Source organism: Pteronotus mesoamericanus, unplaced genomic scaffold, assembly GCF_021234165.1.
Source record: "Pteronotus mesoamericanus isolate MK-2021 breed Mesoamerican mustached bat unplaced genomic scaffold, CSHL_Meso_final contig_20, whole genome shotgun sequence".
NCBI classification, from domain to species: Eukaryota; Metazoa; Chordata; class Mammalia; order Chiroptera; family Mormoopidae; genus Pteronotus; species Pteronotus mesoamericanus.
Window position 1 is genome coordinate 79,591,873 of NW_026555085.1, and position 20,536 is coordinate 79,612,408.

The following is a 20,536-nucleotide window of genomic DNA, read 5'->3' on the forward strand; positions in this document are numbered from 1 at the left end:
GTTGAAATCTGAATGACCAGTAAGTGAGTTGGATGTGGATATAATACTCTCATCTCTAGGCACATTCAGTAGCCAGGTGGCCTAATTCTGTTCCTCCAGGAAGGGAGCGTTATTAATATTAGTTGTGTCATGGTGTTTTTCCTTGGTGATTCATTCATTTGATCTATGGAGAGGCCAAAGAATTGGAGGAGTTTAAAGGAGCACTAAAGTTACCTAAAAGTACATATTCTATACCTCCAGTGCCTTCAGAAGTAAATCTTTCCTATGTAGGATTTGATCTTGGAGAAATTAAATAAGAAAAAAAATAGCATTTTCCGCATTCTCTGAATGATATTTATCAAGTCCATGAAAAGTTTTAAAATGAGTAACTCTGGACACATGCCTGCAGAAGAGGAACATTATATTAGTTCAGTATCCATTCATCAAACACGGAGCACCTACCTTGTGCTGGATTTGGGGCTGGACAGCACAGAAGACCAACCCCTGTTTCTAAAGGCGTGAAGGGGAGCAGCACCCTGAGAGAAGCATCCGCTCCTCCTGAGGAGAGCAGGGAGCCTTCATAAACGCAGCGTATAATGGAGATTTTAATGCTGCTGTTTATATTTGCTGATGCTCGTTACATGAAGGGGTTGTTACTCTTCTGCCCTTTTTTAAATAACAAGATAGGTAAGATATATTGATGACTTCCTATGTTCCAGGCACTACATCAGGATTTACACATGTTGTCCCACTTAATCCCCACAGCGCTCTGTGAAGTGTGCACTATTCTAATCCCCATTTTTCAAATTTGAGAATGTGTGGACTGTTCTAATCCCCAGAGGAGGAAACAGGCTTAAGCGTGGTTAGGTATGTGCCCAGGTCAGACAGCGGCAAAACCAGGTCTCAACCCAAGCTTGCATGGCACTGAAGTTTCTGCTCTGAATGGCTCGGCTCTCACGCACAGCTCAGTGGCCTGATAGATAGTGGTTGCCTCGTGTTTTATAGGTTTTTGTCAGGGCAGACGGTGAAATGATTGTGTCAGCACTTTGGAAACTGAAATTGTGTTTTACAGGTTTCTGTCAGGACAGAGTGTGAGAAAGATTATGTGAGCACTTAGGAAACTGAAGTATCGCCTGTTGGTTTAAATGAATGATTTTACAATTTAAATGATTTTAAAGGTGGCTTTGGGGAGCAGTTAACAAGGCAGCCCTTTCCCCTTTCCTAACAAGCTAGACCAGTCTTTCCTAGGACAATGGCCTATGGAGGGCCCAGAGGGGCAAACGTTTGTATATACAGCTGCTAGGGAATTATTTGTTCATAAAACAGGGTGCATGCTAATAAAGTGCTTACAGTAAAGAGCTATGAAATCTTTTGTGGATATATGCAATCTGAAGAACTGTGTAACAGTAAAGAGTCATGTGTATCTGATACATGTGAGTATCCATGACTAAATACACACGTGTGATGAGACACATGTGACTTATATTTTGTCACTAGACCCTTAGTACATGAGAAACTAGAAATGATTAAAGCCTAATAGGTACCCGCTTTTTCCACAGAAATTTGATCAGCACTGAGAAGTTTATAAAGTTACTAACTTTTGATACTATAGGAATTAATATAAACTTAAAAATGAGGAAATTGACACAGAAAGGTAAGGTATTAGCTCTATACATATCAGCTCTAGGACAGCAGCATCTTTCTAGGAGACAGTACTAAGATAAATTTCATTGTCATGAATTAAGGATAACAAAATTCTTCTATATTGCAAAGTACTATTAACTGATACAGTGTAATGGTTAGGCAACATCCAGAGGAGACAGTCCAACTCTACCAAGAACTAAGCGAGTGACTCTGATCGAGTTCCCTTGTTATAGCCTCTGTTTTCTACATCTATAAAGTGAGCATTTGAATAGGAACAACCTCCCAGGCCGTGAGAATTAAATGAAGCCACACAAGTAAAACACTTAGCCTGGGTCGTGCTTTCAATCCATGGTAATTATTATCATTCTCGTTTTACAGATGAGGAAACAGTCTCAGAATTTGTGCTTGCTCATTACGAGGAAGCAGATAAAGCAGCAGGTCCCTGAGTTCGTCTAGGGTATGCCCACCCCTCTGTGTACATTCTGTCCCCTGAGTACCCTTCCTTTGCCCTCATGGCATTCCCTTTTTTACTGCCTCCCCTCTCTACCCATAGCAGGTGTAAAAATGAGAGGTGCAAAAACCCACTTGACTTTTCTCAGAGTTTAGAAGAACAGGGCGGCTCCCTTGGTAGGTCATCCAGGCCCATCAGTAAAGCTCTTTAAGCCGTCCACATTACACATGGTAAGCCAAAGAGACACTGTCTTCCTTTACTTATTGAACAAACAGAAGAGGGGCTGTCCTAGTGAGCAAGTCAGGACCTCGTCCTTCTAAGAATCTTGTGAATGTTCCCAGCGTGGGAGTGGTGGATGAGGTTAGGAACAGGAATCTCATTTTCTTCATATTTGATAAAATTCTAAAGTAAATTACATTTATTCAGTAATTGTAAAGCCATGTGTTTAATGGTGAGTAAAACATATTATGGTTGCAATACTCTAGAAATAGTAGCATCCTGTCAAATGAAACCAAAAAATGATATTTGGATTTTTTTCCTTGCTGTCACAAAATGCAACTAAACAGATTTGCAATAGAAATATACAATATGAGGGAAAAAAAGAATAGAGTCTAAGATGGCTATGATCTGAAGCTTGGTTGTAATATTTTCTTTGTCAGAAACAGAATCAAGAGCAGCAGGAGGAACTCGTGGTATTTTTATTCTTTTTTTGGCGGGGTGTGGGGTGGAATTTGTTGCCAATGATGAATTTGGTTTCAAGCCATTTATTTATTATGAGGCAACCCTAGGACATTTGTATTTTGCCTGAAGTCAAGGCTAGTAATGGGGGGCCGCATCTCCCCTAGGGGAGCCACTGCAGATGGGCCTGTCCCCTTCCTCAGCCTGCAGCAGCTACAGTGCAGACGGGGGACCTAGATGCAGCCAAGAACATACTCCATGTGGGCCTCTGTCCTGGGGAGTGATGGGAAGACAGGTCAGACGCAGTGTTTGGCAGCCTCTTCAGAATTGAGGGGGTGGGGTGTGCAAATGGCTGAGAGTCTGAGAGGTGTGGGCAAGTGCCGTGCCCCCAGCAGCAGCACCGGTGTGCGCCGTGTGTGGGGGAGGGTGTTGGCTGGGCCCCACCGCCTGCCCAGGCCTGATTGTCCAGCCTTCCTCTGGAGCAGTCTGATGCTCTTGCAGCAGGTGCATTTCTGCTCAACATAGGCCGCATTGGTTTTTGTCACTGATACCTATGAATACCGATCAATACAAATATCCCATGAAAGATCTCATGAAGCATTGGAAGGGTTACTGTTCAAAAAGAGTCATTATGGTTGGCGATGTATTTTCCTTCCATCATTATTTAATGAAATAAGAATGTGTCAGTCTGTTTCCTGTAGCTATGCTTCTGTCGGGGAGGGGGACGGGGGCGGGGGTGGGGGGCAGGGGCAGCCAGAGGACGGATGAAAGGTGGTGAAGGGATTAGGCAAAGAACATTATGTATAACCCCTGGACACAGGCAACGGCAACGATATGGGGATTTACTGAGGGAGGGGAGCAGGTGGGGCTGGGTGGAGTAGGCAAAAGGAGAAAAAACAGGGGCAACTGTAATAGAATAAACAATAAAAAGAAAAGAAAAAAGGAAACCTGAATAAGATGAATAAGGTAGTATGTTCAGTATGTTCATTTAGCCAAGCTACTTCATCCCTTTGTTACCATGGTCAAGCAACATCTCTATTTAAATACCTGATAAGCATTCCACAATTCCCCATGTCCTCAAATTTACATACCTCTATTCATTCTCATCTGGTGGGGGGAGGGAGGGCATTCCTGTTACCACTGAGTTCTTCAAGCCAAAAACCTACAGGCCATTCTTAAATCCTTCCTTTATATCATTCTCCAGAGCCTGTCTATCTCCAAGTCCCCTAGGGGGACATGAAAAGGTACCATGACTGTCCTTGTCACTCCCTTTAAGCCACCCAAATCCAAGTCACCGCTCTCTTATCTTTACTGTTAAGTAATGTCTCTTGCTTCAATTCTGTCCCCTTGAAATCTCTGCAGAAGCATCCTCAGCGATGGTTTTAAATTGTAACTCAAACCGTATTATCCCCTTATTTGAAGGCCCTCCAGTGACTTCACATCAACCCTAAGCTGAACATAATGAACTCATGACTACGGCACATCAGGCCCTGCACATACTTCCGCTGCCTGTGTTCATGTCCACTGTACCCCCTTCCCCAGCTCTTTTCACTCTGGCCTAGCGGGCCTTGCTTTCCCTACGTTTCCACTGCTCTCCCCATTTCCTGGGATGCTCTTCTCTGGGCTGACAGGGGTCTTCTTCCTGACCTTGAGGGCACTGCTCAAACGCTGCTTCTTCAGGCAGGCCCCTCCTCACCACCCCATCACAACCCCAGTTCTCTCTCGTGGCATTTGTCACTTAGTGAAGTTGTCTAATTTATGTGTGTAATTGTGTATTACTTGTGTCATCCTAGAATATTGGCTCCATGAGAGCAGAGATCTTGTCTTTTATTTTCCACTGTGTTTCCAATGCCTAAAAAGGCAATTAGCACATAATAAATACTCTTTAAAATACTTGCTGAACAAATGAATAAAATATTTAAAGACTGAAGCTACCTAACCATTTTAAACCTTAGTTTGTCACATGAAAAGCCTTTTGCAGGCTGTTGTGCAGATTAAGTAAAATATTTCATGTAAAGCATATAGCACTGTGCTTGCAAGTGCTTCATAAATATTACTTAGTTACTATTAACTATTAAATATTAAGAGTTATTTTTGTTATTGGGTTAATTTTATATGCATTTATGTCAACACATGATCACATGTTATTTACTTCATTTGCATAGATATCAGTGTAGAGTAGCGTGTAGTTAAAGAAAATAAAGATTATATTTTTACTTACAAGATACATGTGATAAATTCTATAGGCCATCATCAGAATCACGTGGGAGCATTTTCAGACTCTTCCTTTCTTCCCTCAGGAGAATATATCAAATGCACTATTTAAAAATTCTCCCTGGGTGATTATCAACATTCCCACTGTCACCTAAACTGAGGAAAAGAATGTGTAAAACACTAGTATAATTTACCTAAGGTACAAACCATTTCCAGACTCAAGGAGGCTTCCCAAAAACAGAGGAGCAAGACAGGCAGTTAGTTGGAAGGGTGATCCTGTTTAGATATGCAGATGTTGCCCGTTGTCCTGGAGCCTGGAAAGCTGAGGCCCAGGCACGGAAGTGTACTGACTTAATGTTCAGTTAACAGTTAGCAACCTGGATAATAGGAATGAGTCCCAAATGGCACCTGAGAGGCCAGCCCGTGGTCACTGATGGAAGTGAGCCAGATGGGACATTATCCACATTGACCTCTATGCCCCGTTCATATTAGGGATAGGATCAGCTCAAGGCAGATACGTATTTTCTAGGATATCACGTGTGCTTCCAGACCTGGGGACGGCAACGTGGAGGAAGCTCCTTCCTTTTGAGGGCAGCAGCTGTCACAAAGGCATTAAAAACAGCCTGTGCTGACCCTGGGCCTGGAGGATCACTTTAAAAAGCAGAGCCTCTCCACCCATCTGTGCAAGAACCTTCTCTGTCCCGCCTCTGTCACCAGCCCTCCTGTGGTGTCTTAAATATTTCTGTCTTTGGGCTGATGGTTCCCAGAAATGTGGACAAGCCCTGCGCTTGGATGACACAGGGAATCCTATGGTGACCCTTACTTCCAAGGGTTGCATCAAATTGCTTTTAAAAAATCTAGTACAAAGACATATTTTCTATCAAAATATACTTGAATTTTTTTTAATTAAATATATTGGGGTGACATTGGTTAATAACATTATATGTTTCATATGTATAAATTCTATAGTACATTTTCGGTATATAACTGTGTGTGTTTCACCCAAAGTCTGGTCTTCTTTCTTCACCGTATATTTGACCCCCTTTACCTTCTTCATCTTCCCCCAACCCTCCAAATGAACAAACAAAACAAATTGTGTTTTAAAGATAAATATTTCATACTATTTGATCATCTGTATATACATATATAAATACATTTAACTTGTTCAGTTAAATTTTGGAATTTTATGTTCTGTAGCCTGTCATTTTAATTGGAAGAAGTGTTTCCTAATAGGAATGTTCTTTTCTTTTTCTTTTAATATTTAGTGCTGCCAATTGTCCCTATTCAGAAATCAACTTAAATAAAGACCGCATTTTCCCAGACCGCTTAAGTGGGGAGATGCCTCCGGCTAGTCCGTCATTTCCGAGAAATAAAAGGACAGACACAAATGAAATCTCTTCGTCTCCTGAAATCAGGTAACTTAAGTGATAATATTAATATTGTTTAGAAGTACTCTGGTAGAAAGAACTTGTTTGTCTATATTTTTCTCACTTTATGATTTACACTGAAGTATTTTAAAGAAATTATTACAGACAGCATGATATTCCAACATAAATACTTCATTGTGCATACATAAAAATGCCATTTTTCAAAATAACATTTTTTTTATTTTAAACTTCTTCTCTATAAATACATATTTTTTCATTTTCAAAGTAAATAGATTTGTTGATTACTGATTTCTTTAACCTGGACTTAAGAATGATATAGTGAGCTGTGCAAAGCTCTGAGAACAGTGACTAATAAGTAATAAGCCCTTAATAAATGTTAACTTTTATTAAGGCGGTTGCATTGTTTCACAGTATTCCTTTTATTCCTGAGGAGCAAAAGGAAGGCTGGCCCGTGTCTTCGGTGTCCCTAGGTTAAACTTTGAATAGCGCACTCACGCAAGATGATTCTCATTATATCAGATTACCTTCTGTCTTCCTTTCCCATAAGCATTGCTCACATGGTTGTAATTTCCCACCCAGGATGTAATACATTTTCTTTGCATCGTTCTAAATAAGTTACTAAAATTTGGTGGGGTTTTTTTTAATGCACTTTGACACAGTGAGAGAATTTGTACCACCAGAAGCCAACCCCGGAGCAAAGATCTGATTGCAGGTGGTTTACTTGGGAGGTGAGGGATACATCCATTGCAGTGGAGAAAGGAAGAGACAGATAGGGAAGGGAAAACAGCAGTAACAGCGTCATTGTCACACTGGTTACCACCGTGGACAGCAGCAGCACAGTCCTGCTGGGAAAACCCTGGAAGTCTGTGTAAAACACACATTTCAGTTTTCCCACATAGCGATGAGGGAGCTGAGCCACGTAAACACCAGTTTGCTTCAGTCATGGAGGGAGGCTGCTAGGGGAGGAAGGATATATTAATTCCGCAGCACACCTGCCCTGCTGCACAGCTGGCAAAGCAGACAGAGCCCCCAGGGTCGTCCTGCAGAAAAGCACAACGGGAGACTGATGGGAGTCGGCCTCTGAGGGCTGACGCGGGAGGCAGTGGCTGGGGGCACGGACTGGATGCTGATAGCACTGGCCATGCCATTCCATTCACCGATTCCAACTGCCAGAAAGCCACCAGCATGAGAAATACACTAGTTTTGCTCTTGATCCAGGAGCTGACGTAATAGATAAATTAACAATGCGAGGAAGGTGCATGTCCTTTCATACTGTAAGCATTATTTTAAGGGCCAGTTCCCAGGCCACCTGCTCAGGACAAACTCATGGACAGCTGACGTTTCACAATAGCAGTTCCCAAACTTGGCTTCACATCATCTTCCTTGGTATCTCAACAATTCATATTTGGAAGCCCAGCCCACCCGAATCCTCCAGACTAGAGCCTATGAGTCTGCATTTTAAAAATTCATTTGGGGGAGTACATCTCCCTGCTTAAACCTTTCCGTGACTTCGCACCCAGTGATTCCTAGAATTGAGACCCCAGTTCTGAACGTGGCCTGCAACGTCCCATGTTACCTGACCCTTGCCCAGCTCTCCAGCTTCATCTCTGCCAGGCTTAGTTTTAAACCTAATGCTGTAGCCACCCTGGCCCTCAGGTGTCCTTTTCTCTCTGTGTAGAACCGTCTCGTAGCTCATCTCTCACCTTGCACCCTTCAGGTTAACTCATTTCCTCAGGGAAGCTTCATCTGATCCTCCCGACGGGAGCTCAGGCTCCTCATTCTGTACTTCGATGTCACATCTCTGATGCTATGGATGGTTTTGTGTAAATATTTCCATTTAAACCTGTGTACTCTGTTGATGATAAACTGCATAGCAGGGAAGGTCATCTCTTCTCTGGTTCTTCTCTTGGACCCTCTCAGCACTGAGTGTGCTACCTGGCACAGTAAGGATGCGAGGCCCCCTCAAATCACCCACCAGCCGTGGAAGGAGACACATGAGTAATCCAACCTGTGACCTTTTTTGTTCCAGTAAACTGCCTGCTATCTCAACTTTGTAAGATCTCCAGACTAGATAGCTGAGGGGTAATTATTAAATGATGTAATAATTCCCCTAAATACATACCTGCACTCTTCTGTCAGTTAGAGCAGTGCTTCCCAAACTGCTGTTGTTTAACTCCCGGCCCACATGGAAAATGGTACCAGAGAAATGACAGCATTCACATGGTGCGCCGAGGAAAAGGATGGGGCTGCCCCCTGGGAGGACTGCTGGGCTCTGCATATCCAGGGTTGCGGGGCATCGTGGCAGGAAGCTCTGCCCCTCGTTAAGATGGCTCCCCCTTGAGTCCGTTTGTAAATATGCTGGGTATTTGGATCTCTTTTCCTACGGTTACTTGTCAAGTGGATGGTCAGGGGATGAGCGAATTTTCAGCGCATATTTCGTTAGGAATGAGAGTGCACGGTCCTTTTCCAGTCATCTGTTCATTCATCAGATGGGGAGGAGGCTCTGTGCTGGGCCTAGTGGCTTCAGAGAGAAGGTGTTCCCCTCACTTGGGAGAGCGGCAGCTCAGGTCTCCCTCACGGAGCTCCTGGCAGCAAGGGGCTTAGTCAGGGGCTCTGCCAGTCAGAGGAGGGGCTTTTCCTGGGGCCTGGCAACCTCACATCTCTACATGGCGACAGCTGAGGAAAAGAATGTGGATAGTCCTCTATATGTCTTAATAAAACATATGGGTCTCAATTTGTTTTGCATCAGAATCATGAGATGCTTGTTCAAGGGCAGCTTTTCATGCTACCACCTCGAGATACTGATTCAGGAAATGTGATGTGCATCCGTGTTCATTTTTACCAATTCCCAGGCTCTGAGAATCACTATTAAATATAAACACCCTTCTCTGGAATAATAATAATTCATGATGTATAACCAGCTAATGAACATTGTCATCTAGTCCACATAGGTCTTATTCTCGTGCTATCTACTCTACAGCTGTTTGTAATTGCATTTCTATATTAGGTGCTATCTCTATTAAAAATCACTTAATGTTTTAAGCTCAGAATTAATGTTTAAATCATAGAAACACAATAAAGCATTTAAAAAATACCTGCTAAATGCATGTATTACCTTGCAAGGCAAGTAAATGCCGATTGCTAACCTAAATGCCTTGAAAAAAGTCAGCCTATTCAGTGCATTATAGGCCATGGAAATGGGTTTTCTAGTTGTGGACCCATGTTTCCACTCTGAGAATTACATAAAGCAGTTGTAGAAATTGCAGTTATCAATCTGATTCAAATTTCTAGGACAAATCAGATTTGCCAGTCACACCAAGAGCCAGTCTATACCTTTAAGGGCAGGGCTCTATTAAACAGATGGGAAAAGAAGCTAACATAAAATATGAAACTATAAGCATATATAAATCTATTTTTTTAATGGAACCTCAAGCAGAAGAACACTAATTTAGAGCTAAAAGCTCTAAAAGATTTTAAAAGTTAATTAGGAATCTCTAGGAACTTTGTTTCTCCTTCTAAGATTTCTCGGGGTTTGAGAGTTTGATACTGATGATTAGAGAAAGTCATTTTGATGAGTAGGCACTCCTTGGGGGTCATAAAGCCTCTACCCCCTTATGACAATAGGCTGCCAGATACGGGTTAGGAGCTGTGGAAGTTTTAAAATATTCCAGCTCTTGAGAATCTCAGTCAAATCTGTGTAGTTATTTGTGTACACACCAGAGAGAAGCTCAGTTTTAGTTAAAACACTTCTCAGTTCTGGTACAAGCTCTTGTGACTCCAGTGCACCAACCATTCAGAGTGAAAGGAAGTTTTACCGTCTTTTCTGAGTTCTTTTGAAGATGGTGACCTCTTTGTCTTGAAGGTGTTCAAGCACAGTCCCTTCTTCATTTGTACAAAGAATTTAAGGGACAGTTTAAGTACTTTTTTGTAATTCCTCTAACATACAACGCTGAGGTTCTCATTCTCTGACTTTTTACCTGAGCGTGACCTCGGCCTAGAAATTAAGGGGAAGAAATGCTGGAGACATGCAAAGAGACATCCTTTTACTGTTCAGAACAGAAAACCCTACATGTTTTGTAGCTCCCACTACATTCCTGTGTCCCCGCGTGTTACTGGGGGGCATAGGCGCTTTTCAGTTCTACCAAAGCCCCAATGAGAAGAGCTGTTCTGGAAAGAGGGGGTTATTTTAAGCTGTGAGACAAAGCAGACTCGTGTTGGATTTAGAGATGGTGGCATAAATCTCTAAACTAAAGCAAATCATTGATTGTTTCATATTGTTTCAGGATTTTTAACAAATTGGAACTGATTGAAATGTAATTGGCTAGGGATTGCTTTTCAATGAAAAATAAACTTGAAGAAACAGTTGTTTGCATTCAGATGCCATCTTGTTACAATGTATTTACTCTCCCAGTGTTTGTTTGGCTAATATTTATCACATAGCATAATTAAGAGTAAGATAATAAGACATCTAAAGCATGACACATAATTACAGAGAAAAAGAGAATACTGACTCATAAAGAATAGATTTTTCCATCTGAGTGGATTCCACTGTCTTAATTAAAAGCCTCAAGAATATTCTTAAGATTTTATCTATGATTATATTTCAATTCAAGCAAAGGAAATGTTGAAATAAGTTGGTTCTTGAAAATTCTAAAATCCCAAGAGAAATTGCTGTATTCTATGCACTTTTTAAAGGTACTTTTAGCTGTGTTAGCTCATTTAATCCCCATAACACCTTATGGGGATTAAAATATTATTACATCCCCATCCTGAATGTAGAACTTCTCTTATTCACAGACTACACAGCTACTAACTAAGTGGCAAACCTGGATTATAAGCCAGGTAGTCTGACTGAAATCTGGCTCCTACAAGAAAACAGTGATGAGTAGATAATTTTATCCTAAAATATAAATAATTTTAAGATAGTACTATCTGTCATTTATCATTCTCCTTCTTATGTATCTGGCTATGTGTTAAGCACTTTCTATACATTATTTTATTGAGTCCTCAAAATGCCTGTGGGGTAAAGAATTTATTATCCTTGTCACAGGTGAAGCAGTTGAGAATGAGGGAAGTTAAGTAACTTGCCAAAGGTCATACCAAACTATTAAGTAGCAGAGCTGAAATTTGAATCAGGTCTGTCCACTTCTGAAGCCCATGTGTGTAACCACTGCTGGGCTGCTTTTTCCATGTTACCAGTCACTAGCCCTGTGCTTCGGTCAGCTTGTTTTCCCTCCCTAAGTGAAATTGTTGGTAATGGAAAGTGTTGATGAAGATAAGATGAAGTTTTTATGTAGAGCAAAATTATAATATTAAAATACAACATAAAATATTTTTGGTTGTCATTAAAAAAAAATCTGTCAAGAAGCCTATATTGTACTGTGTTCCAGAATGTATTATAATATTATCCTGGAGTTTTGACATTCTAATATAAACATACGTTGTCTGACTTTGGAAAATTGTGCTGCTAGAATAACTTTTGCTTAGGAAGTTGGAATGCTAGATCAAGGATTTCATTTTTGCATAGAGAAAGAAATCCATCACAGTACCTATTCAAATAGAATTGGCAATGAAATTCCTAACCTTATAGGAGAAAGAAATATTGGTTGTCCAATTGAGGATTTTTTTTTATTTTAAATAAAATATAAAACAAATGAGATTAATGAGTCAGATTCTTCATTCCTGGCCTTATCAAAGGACTATTTGAAAATAAGGTTATAGCACAGAAGGTACATTCCCTTTAACTTCACGTAACAAGGGTATGTGCTCTATTCTGGAAAAATGCAAGGGGAAAACCCAAATAATTATTGAATCTAATTATGGATTTTGGTGTCAGTAAGACCTGGTACCGTACTTGTCCTGTAAATTGTCGTTAAATATTGTACCTGAGAAAAGCTCAGCCAGTTTGGGGTACACTGTATGTGTACACTGTATGTTAAAAATGTTAACATAATTAACCGCTTCCACATTTCTGGGTGTGTTGATTGGGATCCTGTTCACATCAGTGATTCTCTTCATCCATCTGTTACATGATGCTGCTCTAATGAACTGCTCAGATCCACCCTCCCCTCCAGCTCTCTAGCTAAGCAAACAGCATGTAGAACTCCAAGGGGCTTTGTCACTTTTATTTTTAAAGAATTAGCAGAACCAATGTAATAATTGGAAATAAAACATTTGGTAAGCCTTTCTTACCGCGTTCTTTATTTGAATTGTGTTTGGTAAAAATAAATATCCGTGTTTATATTTATTAATTCTTGAGTTTATATGGCTCAATTTAATGAAATATCATATGAGTTTTATTTATATATTCTTGAGTTTATATGGCTCAATTTAATGAAATATCATATGAGTTTTATTTATATATTCTTGAGTTTATATGGCTCAATTTAATGAAATATCATATGAGTTAAAATGGGGAAAGTAAAAACAATATGCTTCAGTAGTGAAGCAATGTAAATGTAAGAGTAGGTAGCTTTCATCTTGCTTTTGGGATGGATTATGGCAGCTCCAGGCATGAAGAAATGTTTTAGAGCAAAGATCTTATTTTCCTTTTTTGTCTCTTCCCTCCCAGAAAATGGTCCTTCTCTTATATTTTATAAACTAAGTCAATGACATTGTATTTGGGCATAAGAATACAAAAGAACTTTCTTCATACTTAAGTCTCATGCCTTTTAGTAAATGCTACTTTAAAGGAATAATATGTTCTAATAAAACTGCAAAAAAAATGTAATTATTAGTGGACAATTCCGATCATAAAACTGAAATACACAAAAAATTCTAAGACAATTTTAGCCTTTTGTCTAAAAAAATAACATTTGGATTCAAAGAATATTATTTCCAATTTAATATAAAACAAGTTCAGAAAATCACATAAGTTAATTTTAGCATAGTAAGCTGATTTTAGCATGCAATTACCAACTCTATTTCAGCATTTAGAAGACAGAGTTTTATTTTATCATCTCAACTGATGTCCTTTCCCCAATTATCAATGATTTTCTTATACTTGTTTTTACAATACTTCTGTCTTTACTATGGAATAAGAGCCTTTGTAGTCATTTAATTGGTTTCTCTTGGGGAAAAAAATATTTCTATTGCAAAAAACAGTGATTCTTCACCATTATTAAATGAGCAAGTATTCTTCAGCAATTGTTATATGTTATTTTTAGTATGAGTAAGCCAGAAAGCTCAGATTCCAGTGAAATTTCATGTGTCCCTGGAAATGATCTTCCTAAGAAGTGAACCTTTATTGCATGCTTACTCTTTTAGCATCATTGCGTTAAATTATTATTCCAAATGGAGAGTAAACTAATGCCTTTATAATTAAGACTATAAAACTCCTTTATATTTTTTGGGATATTTGCCTTTCTTTAAAAAATTTACCAGAAGTGTGGTCTGAGTCTTCCAGAAGCTCAGGATATATTTGTAAAGGTAACAACACCTATGAAACAACAGAACATGAATACGTGGTATTGTAAAGCACTAAGGTGTGTAGGCTAGCATCATAACCTAGATAGTCCCAGGAAATTAGGAACTGAAACTTGTTTTGAACTCTTGAAATGGAATAGATTAGGTTTAAAATGTTAAATCCCTGAAATTTAGCTTTAAGGAAAATATAAGTACCCACTGCCCAGAGTCAGATTATCTGACTTGACTTTGAGTGGTGGACACACAATGAATATACAGATCATGTATCATAGCAGTGTACACTTGAAACCTATATGATCCTATTAATCAATGTCATCCCAATAAATTTGATTTTAGAAAAAAGGAAAAGAATATATAAGTAGCTTGCCTGATTCTCTTTAAAGCTATTTTTGTCTCTGACTTAAGAGTAAAGCTATGAAGTAAGATTGTAATAAGGCCATTCCATTTTAGAGCATCCTTGTTATGTTTAAATTAGCATTAAATCATTCCTGGTTGCAGAGAGGTGGAATCAGTTCAGCCTATGAATTTGACCTGATTAAGCCAGGCAATGCTTGTGGAATCGAGTTTGATTCTCCTGAGTCAATCTCAGCCTCAACCCCAGGTCCGGGAGCTGAGTTATACAGTGAGTGAATTGATTAAATGATATGGACTTTCAAATCATTTTCTTTCTTCAAATAGTCTTATCAAAGAGTACAAGTAAAATTCCTCATGAATACATGTCTCAATTTGAAGTTGAATTATTTAATAGCTACCTTTCTCAGAATAATCTTAATACCATTCTTAGCTTTAAAATACCTTTTCTAAACAGTAAATGAAAATTGATAGGAAATGGACATTTAGATGTTATTAGCATCAATTGCTTTTTAGTAAAACTAAAGACATTTTAGGAGTACCATTTGATTTTCAATTAAGAAAAACAGTTGATGAGCTGTGGTACTGAAACAGTTTCTTAAGACATTTCTATTACAAAATATTGAAATGCATATTTCTTTCAGAGACCAGCATGCTGATGATGTCAAAGAAGACTTCGAAGAGAGAACCGAAAGTGAAGTGAGGACGTCGCATGAAGCCAGAGGTAGCCATAATAATCTCATATTATTGACAGATATTACTAGTAATACTCAACAATCAAAACCTAACTGGATTTGGCAGTCACTTTATATTAAAGATAAACTTCATTTGATTGGTTTGCTTCATTATCACAGACAGGAAAGTTTATTGTTAAGGGTAAATGTAGTATGTAATTCATAATGATACGGATTTACCTGTGACTTGTATTTACAGCCAGGTCTTTCACATGTGTCCAATATTCTATGTAAAGTTTGAGTAAGACATTCTATTTGGTCTTTGTCACACATTTTCTTTGGGATTATTGATGTCTCTTGCTTTACATTTTAAAAACTCATCTAAGGATGTGTATTGAGATCCAAATAGAATTAATATGGCCTTCATTTAATATCACAAATGAACAGAAAATTGAATATTTTAAGCTGTATTGGAGAAAGTAATGGGTCTTAACATCTTTGCTAAAAAGACATTACAATGGTTTAGCCAAGCAATGAAGTCATAATTACTGTTAATCATAGTATAGACTGTATTTACAATTTACACATAGCTATATAATTATTATTTATTTTTTAATAATAAAATGTTAGCCTGATTATGATTTAATGATTGTCCCTGGGGCCTTTGCTTTTCGTCTGCATTTTTTGATTCAGATTATCATATAAGATTTGTGAGCGGTCCCTAATGACTGTTTGCCTGTAGTGAATTATTCCATAAGGGATGCTTTAATTTCCATATTTGATTTTCATAAAGCAGTAACTTATGATTTATTTAAAAGTTCTAGTCACTGCTGTCTTCAGTGTATTTCATGATATTTATTTTTTTAGAAGATTTTATTTATTTATTATTTTTAGAGAGAGGGAAAGAGAGGGAAAGAAACATCAATGTGTGATTGCCTCTCACGTACCCCCTACTAGGGACCTGACCCGCGACCCAGGCATGTGCCCTGGCTGGGAATTGAACTGGTGACCCTTTGGTTTGCAGGCTGGTGCTCAATCCACTGAGGCACACAGGCTATTCATGATATTTCATGTAGCACTGTATACAAACCCTTCAGATGTCTAGGGTTCGAATTCCTGCTCTGCCACCTGCTGGCCACCTATGTGATCTTGGACATTCCACTGAACACCTCTCAGTGGTTGTTCCCTTACCTGTCCGGAAGGATGGTGATGGTAGTAGCTCCTCAAAGGGTTGTTATGGGGATTAAATGCAGCAACATTTGTAACTTGCTTAGAACAGTGGCTGGCATATAGGCAGTGCTTTGCAAGTATTTGATTATCTTAAATGTTTCTGGTATTTAGAAAGGAAGAAAGACACTTAATTTTTGAAGGTTTTATCATCAAGATATATTGTTTTCTTAGATAAAGGCTTCATACTGTTTTTGTGAGTGGTGGTTTGGAGCACAGCCTTCATTCTCATCTCAGCTCTACCACTTGAATGTATGGTTGCCTTTGGGCAAAGTTTCCTCCTTTGTAAAACTGATATAGTAATAGTACTTGGGTTGTCAGGGTAATCATTGGATTGTCATGAGGATTAGATGCAAGTAGTAGCAGCAGCAGCAGCAGCAGCAGTAGTAGTAGTATTGTGGAATAAGTGTCTATTGATTGGAATTGACTGGTGATGGAAAGTTCAGATAAGTCATAGCAAAATCTTCTAAACTCTGAACTTTTTTTGTTTGTTTTATTTTTCATTGGCTCCTTTGTGGTTGGATACTTTATTAAACTCTAGTTGACATACAACATACTAGTTTCAGGTGTATAATACAGTAACTTAACACCTGTATATACCTTACAAAGTGGTTATGGTAAGTCTGTTATGATATTATTGACTGTATTCCCTATGTTGTATATTATATCCCCATGACTTACTATTATATAATTACAAGTTTGTACCTGTCAGTCTCCTTTTTGCCCTTTGCCCTGCCACCCTTCCATCAGTTTGCTCTGTGTATTCATGTGGACTCTGAACTTTTTGAGGAAGTAATAATTTGATAACCTTTTCAGCTTCTCTTTCTGACGTGGTGATCTATTTAACTTTTATTTGCTGAGCTGATTTTGATAATATTTTTTTCCCTGATAATAGTCTACTTAAAGGAGAATTTCAAGTCTATTAACACGATTTGAAAGGTGTTCTTTTTCTGTGGTAGGTCTGGCTTTTTAAACTTTGTATATTTTTATTCTATTTTTCTTGATTCAAATAGCCTGTGTTTTTGTCTTATTAGTCATGTTATTTTATTATTTCTTCTATTCTTTTTTATTATTCTGGAAACATTGCTAGGATTCATATATAATTTTTAATTTATCTAATCTACAAGTTCAATTTGCATACTTCCTGCCTTATTTTTTTCACTAGTGAAAGGGAACTGCATAAAATAAGTTGCTTTGAAAATTCTCTAAATGAGATATTACCTATTAATAGCTCATCCAGTTTTAGCCTCCTAAAATGAGTTTGATAAGTTTTTTCAGTTTTTGAAATACTTTGTAAAAAACTTTTATAAAATTTTAAAAAATAAATAAAAAATAAAACTTTTATAAAATTTTATCTGTAGTGGAATTGTGTTACGATTGTCCACTTTCATTTAACTTCTTTCTTAGTTTTAGATTCCCTTTATTTTTTTGAATATTTTTCCAGTTTCATTTTGTATGGAAAATTTTTGGATTTTACTTTCTGACTTTACCATGCAATAGTTTATTTTTTGTTTGTCCCTGGACCCCATGAACCTTCAGTTCAGAACAAGCTTTTACAGTGTCTGAGACTCTCATATCTTGGTGATATTGTGGATAGCTTGGATCCAGATTTTAGGTGGGGGTTTTCAGTTCTTCCTGTCTCCCACCTCTCAGTTCTGAACAGAGCTGTGACCTGCAGGCTTAGATTGGGCTCTCTGGAAACAAACACTGAGAGTGTTATGTGCAGGTTTACTGAGTGCTCATGGGAACAATCCCTATGGAAGAGTGAGAGAAGCAGGAATGGGCAGAATGAGAAGGTGAGCTGTAATACAGTTATAACAGAGGCCTCAGTCAATCCCATCAGGAGCCCTGGATGATAAGTTTATAGTTACCCTGAATTAAAGCAAGAGAACCGGGCCTTTGAGTCTCTACGTTGGGAACGAATGTTTGTTCGGAAAAGCAGTTTGGGAGCACACTGCAGTATCCGCTATCTCCAGCCAATTGTGTTTGATTTTCCTTTAAGAAAAATAAAACAAAACTGTAAAACTGTAAAACCAATTCAATCTTAGTTTTTTCATTTCAAACAATGAACCTGGCTCCTAAATTTAATCTTTTTTCATAATTTTGTCTGGGATGTCATAAGTTTCTTTCTTTCTTTCTTTCTTTCTTTCTCTTTCTTTCTTTCTTTCTTTTTTTAATAGACACAGTTGTTTTTTAAACCGAGAAAACTTTCCTCGGTTAAAATTTTTATTATTACTCCTGCTCCATTTGTTCTCTTTTTCTGACTAGTAACACCTATTATTCTTGGGTTAGATCCAAGGGATGATATTCAGAGTATTTAACAAGTGGCTTGGCAGCCAGCACTACACGGAAGAGTTAAAACAGTGTTCTTAGTTCTGGAGCAGATTTTGGAGGCTGCCAGCTGTACCATGAGTCACACTTAGTTGCCATATCTTAGGGAAGTCCTACAAGGGTGAAAACAACTATATCTTTTTTGATGTTCTAGATGTGTTTCTCAAGTTGGAATACCTTCCTCAGCCTCTTGCTCTGTCAAATCTACTGTTCACTATCTTTAACATGAATTTTTACAGTAGTTGTTTATACCTTCCTTTAAGTTCCTACATTGGCCTGTTCTTCAAATTTAAACTCATATTCCTGGGAAAGGTATAGTTTTGTTTTCTCTCCCATGAAGGCATTCCCTGTCATGGGTGTCTGATGCTCAGAGAGAGCTGAATTCCATTTCATAATGTACTGGATTCTCACTTGAAAAATCAGGCTTGTTTTTTGCCTCCATAGGAGTTTGTTATTTTAGTTGTTACCCTTGAAGTGGTCTTCAAATATCTTTCATGTCTGTGGAGCTAATTTTATCTACATTTTTTAATGCTGTGATCCATTTATTTTACCCAATCACTGTTATTGTTCATCTTTTTATATTTAGTCACCTGTTAGTAACTCCCATTAATTTTTTTTTTTTTTTTTAGTTAACAGATGTATCCCATTTCTTCTGGCTTCTCCCGTCTACATAAAGAGCATATTTTATAGCCTCTTGGAATATTAACCTTTAAAGGGTTATTGATTGACTCCTTTTCATTTTTTGCCTTTGTAATATGCTATACACTTTCAGTGATAGACATTTCTTTCAAGACAGGAATGATTTCTCCCATTTGCTGAGTCTTCACTGTATGTCAGACACTGGGATAAGCATTTTTAAAATATTATGTAATTTTGCAACAATCTTGTTACATTGACTTAGCCAAGATTATAGATCTTGTTAGTGAAAGGGCAGGGATTTGAATCTATCAGAGTCTTGAACTCATCATCTTGACCATGACCCTATGTTTTATATTAGGAGGCAAAAGATCCAGGGTCATTTTCTGATGCTGCCCCATCTCACAGTGTGGCTTTGAGCATGTCAGACCTCAGTTTCCTCATCTCAGGGGACAGCTACCTCTGAGCATTGTTTTAAAACTAAAATGAAACAAGGCAGTTAGACATTCTGGTCTCATTTCTGTCACTGGCTTAGAGGGATGGTAAGGAGTCATGATTAGAGGTCGGTGGTTACTCATGCTGTGGCTCGTTGATTTAGCTGATTTAGTGTTGTTCCGACTTGGAAATAGGAAGCAGAGTGAGATCTGAGTCTGAAAGGAGCAGGGAACATGATGGGTAATTCTTTCCTCTGGTACTTGTCCTGCTTGGTTAGCCTCCCACACAACGCTTCTACTGGGCCCCGCTGGGAACTGTCCAGGGGGAAGCAGGTTCTCTTCCTCCATGGTGGTGAGGACATCCCTTTCTCCTAAAAGACTTCATATTTGGATCAGATGGTGTTCCTTACACTGAAGACTGACTGTCTTGATTCTACATGAAACATTGGATGCTTTTTCTTTTCAGGATCACCTTCATCAGAAATGTTTAATTATGAGGGTTACTCTTCAACCTGTCGTCTTTTTCCTAAGCCTAAACTAAACAAGAATTTTAATACCTGTTCTCTCAGCCAGAATTGACAGACAGCATGGTGGGCAAGTTTGTATTTGCAAATTTCTGCTTTGGAAACTGCATTATTATCTATTTTATATCAAGAAAGTCTGTAAGGATACGCTGTATTGACATAGTCTTTCACAGTTTCTGACGCATTGTAAGTGCTGAATAAATAATTGCAAATGAACAGTTTCCATAGAGTAAATAGTAATCATAAATAGTACAGGCAGAACTTTATTGTCCATGCTGCAAGGGTCAACATAGAAAAATATTCTCATTTGAAAGTTGTCAAGAGAGATGAAATAGCAGTAAAACCATGCAAAGATTCACAAAATTATTTCTCTTAACACTACTCCCACTTAATTTTTTCTTGCTTCTGATATTAAAGAATCCCAGCAATTAATGATGTTTTAATTCCAAAAAATGCATTAAATTGCTTGCCAAGTCATTGAAGTAAGGCTTCTGTTTTTTTGTTATTATTTTTGAGTAGCAATAAGGAGTTTATTTAATATTGGTTCCTGGTTTTATATGAATTTTATTAAAATAATACA

General features: G+C 38.3%; 1 protein-coding gene across 1 annotated transcript in view; it reads left to right on the forward strand.

Annotated features, from left to right (window-relative positions):
* Window positions 1-20,536, forward strand: part of L3MBTL3 (L3MBTL histone methyl-lysine binding protein 3) — a 100,413-nt gene that overhangs the window by 71,278 nt on the left and 8,599 nt on the right. Inside the window, exons 19-20 of the mRNA XM_054569947.1 lie at window positions 6,232-6,381; window positions 14,775-14,854. Coding sequence (XP_054425922.1) covers window positions 6,232-6,381; window positions 14,775-14,854 — 230 coding nt within the window. The remainder of the gene's footprint in view (window positions 1-6,231; window positions 6,382-14,774; window positions 14,855-20,536) is intronic.